Genomic DNA, 5,410 nt, shown 5'->3' with positions numbered 1-5,410 from the left:
CTGTTTGACCTTACAAAGTATTCTCTCTGGGCCTCATTTGTCCCTGAGAAAAGAGAAGGAGCTGGAGTGATGATGTGGAACATCCCTTTAAGCTGTACACTGCTGTGCTAGTCATCTTAATCCCATTCCTGCATTCCTTCAGTATGTAGTAGTTTCAGAAAGCAAGTATAGGCCTGTGATGATGCTAAGACCACCAAGAAATCATTCATTCCAGTATGGGGAGTGATGGGGAGTATGGGGAGAAACCTTAAAAACCATCTGGTCTGAAACCTTTGTTGTACAGCTGAGGGAACCTAGGTTCAGAGAGGGTACTTGATTGCCTCAAAGCAGAGACAGGATAATAAGGAGGTCTCCTGGGCTCTCAACTTGTTGCAAAGTAAGAGTTTAAGTGTTTTCTGGATCTGGTTAAAGTCCGTAATGATATCAGAGTAAAACGTCATACACAAGGTGCAAACTGATCTAGAACACATTCAAGCCTTCCCCTCCCCCTTTAAAAAAATCAACTTTACTATTAGAATTTTGGAAAGATTTGCTATCGGTGGTGCTTTATACAAAATAGCATAATCTGATAACATAAAACATTTTAGATTAGTTTTTAAATAGCCAAATAAAACAAAACATCAAGTCACAGATTACATATATTTACATTAATTCAAATGTCCAAAGCACAGTACAGTAGGGTCTGTTTAATAGTTCACATAATTTAAGATTTACATATACACAAGCCACATGAACCAATATTAGTTTGCTAGAACAGGGATTTAAGAAGTCACTCAGACATTTTGGTATTGACACTTACATATTTATGGCAACAAATTATGATGACTTTAAATTTTCAATGAGATCTTTTGTACAAGGATACAGAATGGAAAGAATGTACAAAATGAAAAGACAGGCGAACAAATGTACTTTCCTTGCACTATTTCTATAACACCATATAGGATATGGCATTATCCAGTACATTTTATCAGTGTAGCCTATTCATTGTGGTCTGAAATGGTAATTTTGGCTGAATAATCCCCAAATCTAACTTTGCTTTAAGCTTTATAATTGATGCTTGATGCTTCTTTCTACATCTTTTAAAAATGAAATTGAACACTAGTGTTTTTCCTTAAAATAACCCAACTTTGGTACTAGTAAATTAGCAAAGTCTATTTTTAAAGGACACTAATACATAAAGTTTATTTTTTCTTTCAATATCCTAAATAAAGGGACAACGGGAGTCACATCACATCTGGGCCTGCTCTGAAATTATCAATAGTGCTAAAGACTAAGATATTGTTATCTAGAACTTAAACTTTGGAAAACAACCCCATCTTTCTCTGGCACACTGAGGAACTAAAGTGCTTTACCTCATTTCCTACCAATCATTTTAAGAGACCATTTGGTTGTATTTCAAAGAACAAAACAACACAATTTCTGTCCTGTTGTTTATTTTGCAGACCACATACAAAGTTAAATATGAAGAGATTAAATTATGACATCATACAAATATAGGCACAAATTAAGTGGATGCCACAAAAGGTGTGTCAGAAAACACTGAATTGACTGAATCTGAGTCAGATTTCCCCCTCGTGGACTTTAGGATGCCCTCAGCTATCACTGCCTCGCTGGGAAAGAGCCTGACTTTCCCGTTCTGACCTGCTGCAGTATCCTTCAGGGGTTCCAAAAACACCACTCTTTTACCTGCACCTGCCTTCCGTTCATCAGCGGAGGCATCACTAGCAGGGCCAGGACTGAGAATCGATGAATGGGCATTGCTTTGGTGTAGCATATTTTTCTGTCTCTTGGTTTTACACTTGCAGGGACATGGAGTCAGATAGAGGTACAAAAGTACCAAAACGATACTGGCCACGCAAGCAGCAAGAGTGGTAAAAGCTGTGTTAAATGCTTCATGAGCATGGGATCTGCTTACAGTGAAATTGCTTACATTTATTGTGACGTCCACAGTTTCATTTAACAAGCGTTGCTTATTCATTGCGATACAAGAATACACTCCAGCATCCTCAAAACGAGGGCTTTCTATAACTAGACTTCCATTGTGAAACACGTGAAAGTTTTCCATCTCTTTATCTGGCTCTAGCAGTCTGTTATCTGGACCCACCCAGATGAAATCGGTATTTGCATTACCTGTCTTGCTGTCACAGTGGACAATCAGTCTTTCCCCGACCTGAGCCTCATGAATAAAGCCAAGCGCACGAAAGGAACCATTTATGATGCTGTCAGAGCAATTCATAAAGCTATCCTGGAGCAGAAGTACCTGACGCGAGTGTCTGGAGTCAGACCACAGGCGACAGGTGTAATCGTTCTTAAAATCCATCACTGAGCTAAAGTGCCGACGATACCAAAAGACCAGCAAGGAGTACAGGGAACAGTCACAGACAAATGGGTTTCCATGAAGGTAGATACCTCTCAGTTGTTTTCCTGGCACTAAATTTATATGGTGCATTGGCATGGAAGGAATTCGGTTATAAGAAACATCTAAAAACATCAGTTCTGCCAGCTTGAACCTTCCAACATACAAATCCATTGGAAACTGTGTGAGAAAATTTCCACTTAAGTAGAGTTTCTGCAACTGGGAGAGCCCTCCAAATGCTGAAGGATCGAGATAGGATATGTGATTGTTGTAAAGCAGAAGCACTTCCAGAACCTTCAACTCTTGGAATACAGCATTTTTCACTGTCTTCAGCTTATTGGACGATAAGTCAAGACACTTCAAATTTGGAGTTGTGGAAAAACTGCCCGTGGAAATGCTGGTGATGTTGTTATGACGAAGAATTAGGGTGTTCAGCTTTGCAAATGATACTGGAATCCACTCAGAATCCAGAAGCCCAATTCTGTTATAACTCAGGTCCAGTCTCTTAATCAGTCTGAAAAGGTTCCCAGGCACCTTGGACAGGTTTTTGTTGGTGCAGCTGACGATGTCAGTGGCACAGATGCAAGCGGTGGGGCACACTCCAGAGGCGCCAGGGCCCACAGTCATTGTGATCATCAGCAAACACAGCAGCTCCCTGCAGCCCGGTCTGACCGCTCCAAGCAGGGTGGGCAGAGTGTGTACACGTAACGACATTATGGTCGCCTCTGAGTCTCTTCCCGGTGTCTTTTTCACCGGCTCAGACTCCCACCAGTGAACCTGGCAAACAATTAATATTTCAGAGGGGGTAAAAAGCAGAAACTGACTACCACTAGTTAACCCATAAGAGCCATACCTTACTTTCTTTCCAATAACTTTTGAAATGGATTTTATTTCACAATAGGGAGCTCTGTGTTGCCTCTTCACTGTTAAATGTATTCTTTCCTCTTTCCTGGGTTAGTCGTGCTTATAAAAATTTAGTCACATTCTCTCCATACCACCGTTTCACCCACCATCAGAAACTCAATTTTTTCCTAAGGTGCATCCTGCGTTGTTGTTTTTTAACTCCCTCCAACAAACACAACTATACGCAAACGTAGCCTACAAACAATTAAACGGAAATACTTAGCAACCACCCATCCATAAAACAACTCACAGAGCTGGGGAGCCTCGCGGGCTCCGGGGAGGCTGCCTAAGCGGTGCCTTCCGAAGGTCTGCGCGTCCGTCTGTCCGTGTCCGTCACTCTTGCACCTTCCGACTTCCTTTCCCTCCGGCTCCCGGCGGGCGGCAGCCTCTCGCCGGCTCTCAACTTTGAGGAGTTTCAAGCAGCCGCAGCGGCAGCAGCAGCCCTGGACGCAGCAGCCAAGCTCTTCGCTGGCTCCCGGGGGCTCTCCCGGGCTCCTCTCATTGCAGGCTGAAGGTACCGCCTCGGCGCTCTGGCCGCCGTGTGCCCGTGCGCTGGGCGCCCCGCTCCCGGAGCCGGGGCCGCGGGAGGGGGCGCAGGCAGCTGGGCGGCAGCGGGCGGCCCCGCCTCTCCGCACTCGGGAGGCTGAAGGACCCGGGGTTCCTGTGCGCCCGGGGCCAGGAGAGGGGCTGGGGGGCCGGTCCCACCCCTGCGCGTCCTGCCTCCTGCGGGCAGCAGCTCGGAGCCTGCGGGAGGCACCCGGCTGGGCGCGTGGTGGGGGGCGCGCGGTGCTGAGGGGGCGGCGGCGCAGCCAATCCGAGAGGCGGCCGGCGCCCCCTCATACCGCCCCGCAGCCCCGCAGCCTGCACCCGCCTTCCTCCTCTAGCGCCCACCCGGACCTCTTGAACGGCCGCGCAGAGCGGGGAGGAGGCAGGGGTCTACACCAGAGGCCCAGACTCTCGTCCTAGGGTCAAGACGCCCCAACCCACTCGCCTACCAATTACGTCCCTTCGTCCAGCTCCAAGCCGGGCAGTAACTGGGTCCAGGAAGGCTAAAGGGGACACGCCCAACCACCGAGGGAGGGGTCTCACCTTTGGAGACCCATTTCGCGGCGGCTGCACAGGTCACGTCTCTCTACCCACCCAGGCCAGAGTCCCCGGACCTCTTAGAGCTTTGCTTTGGGGCGAGGGCCAAGGAGGCTTTCCCGGCGCCCGGTGCAGTTGACTGTCTGGGTTTACAAAATAAACCCAGAAGCAGCCTGACGTCTCCGCTCGCATATCGGGAGGAGGTCCCGGGAAGGGAAGTCGGGAACGTTTCCTCTCCACAGGGATCTCTGCTGGGAGGAAGTAACCGGAGAAATCGCCACGGGGACACCCCTCACCTCCCTGGGAAAGTTCTATCCCTTTCCTAACTCAGGAGGCAGCAACAGGGATGGTGTCCAATTCAAGAAGGAGGCGGGCAGGAAATAAGGCTTGCAGCCGACCTTCCGGCTGGAATGCAAAGATAAGGGTATTAACCCAAATAATAATCCCAGAGCAGACCTTTTTTTCTTTTTCTTTTTTCTCTCTTCTCCTTTCCCTCTTCTCTCTCTCTCTCTTTTCCTCTGTCTTTGTCTCCACCACCTCCGCGTCTTTTGCAAGCGTGCTCGTGGCGCGTGCGGGACAGAGACGTAAGGGGCGTGTGCGCGGAGGCTCTTCATCCCTTCCAGAGATGCCACCGCGGACCAGGGCGCTTTGGTTTGGCAAGCACAGAAGGTGCAAGCCGAACAAGGCCATTCAAAAATGAGGTGGAGGCTATGAGGCTGATGAGCTCTACGATTAAAAATCCATTTTTGTTTAATTCCAAGATAAGTTTTAACGATGGGATTTGAGTGAGCCAAATGGCCCTCTTGGCCATTATATCCGGATTAAAAGAAATAAATTACTGCCCTCACAAAATATGCCAACAACAGTGGAATGAAAAGCAACCAAATTGAGAGAACAGTTGGGGCAGGATAGATAACTTGTAATATTACTTAAAAAATAAAAATGATGAGTACAACCAACTCTTCCTCCCCTCCCCTGCTCACCTTTTCACTTGAGCAGTCTTGAATTTAGTGAACGTTGTTTCCTACATGGTCCATGAGTCATTGTTGTGGTCAGGCAAATCTGTTA

The 5,410-nt window shown here is 47.3% G+C and overlaps 1 protein-coding gene across 1 annotated transcript; it reads right to left on the bottom strand.

Annotated features, from left to right (window-relative positions):
• Positions 1 to 528: 528 nt before the first annotated feature.
• Positions 529 to 5,131, bottom strand: AMIGO2 (adhesion molecule with Ig like domain 2). Its single transcript, XM_010354123.2, has 2 exons — positions 3,510 to 5,131; positions 529 to 3,133 (listed from the first exon to the last, which is right to left on the bottom strand). The coding sequence occupies exon 2, from the start codon at positions 3,068 to 3,070 to the stop codon at positions 1,505 to 1,507; it is 1,566 nt and encodes a 521-aa protein (XP_010352425.2). The 5' UTR covers positions 3,071 to 3,133; positions 3,510 to 5,131; the 3' UTR covers positions 529 to 1,504.
• Between the last annotated feature and the right edge of the window lie 279 nt (positions 5,132 to 5,410).

Source organism: Rhinopithecus roxellana, chromosome 10 (assembly GCF_007565055.1).
Source record: "Rhinopithecus roxellana isolate Shanxi Qingling chromosome 10, ASM756505v1, whole genome shotgun sequence".
Lineage (NCBI taxonomy): Eukaryota > Metazoa > Chordata > Mammalia > Primates > Cercopithecidae > Rhinopithecus > Rhinopithecus roxellana.
Note: the sequence above shows the minus strand (reverse complement) of the source record. Positions and strands in the feature narration are given on the sequence as shown.

Coding starts and splice junctions, on each gene's coding strand:
- AMIGO2 (XM_010354123.2), bottom strand. CDS start 3,070: ATGTCGTTACGTGTACACACTCTGCCCACCCTGCTTGGAGCGGTCAGA.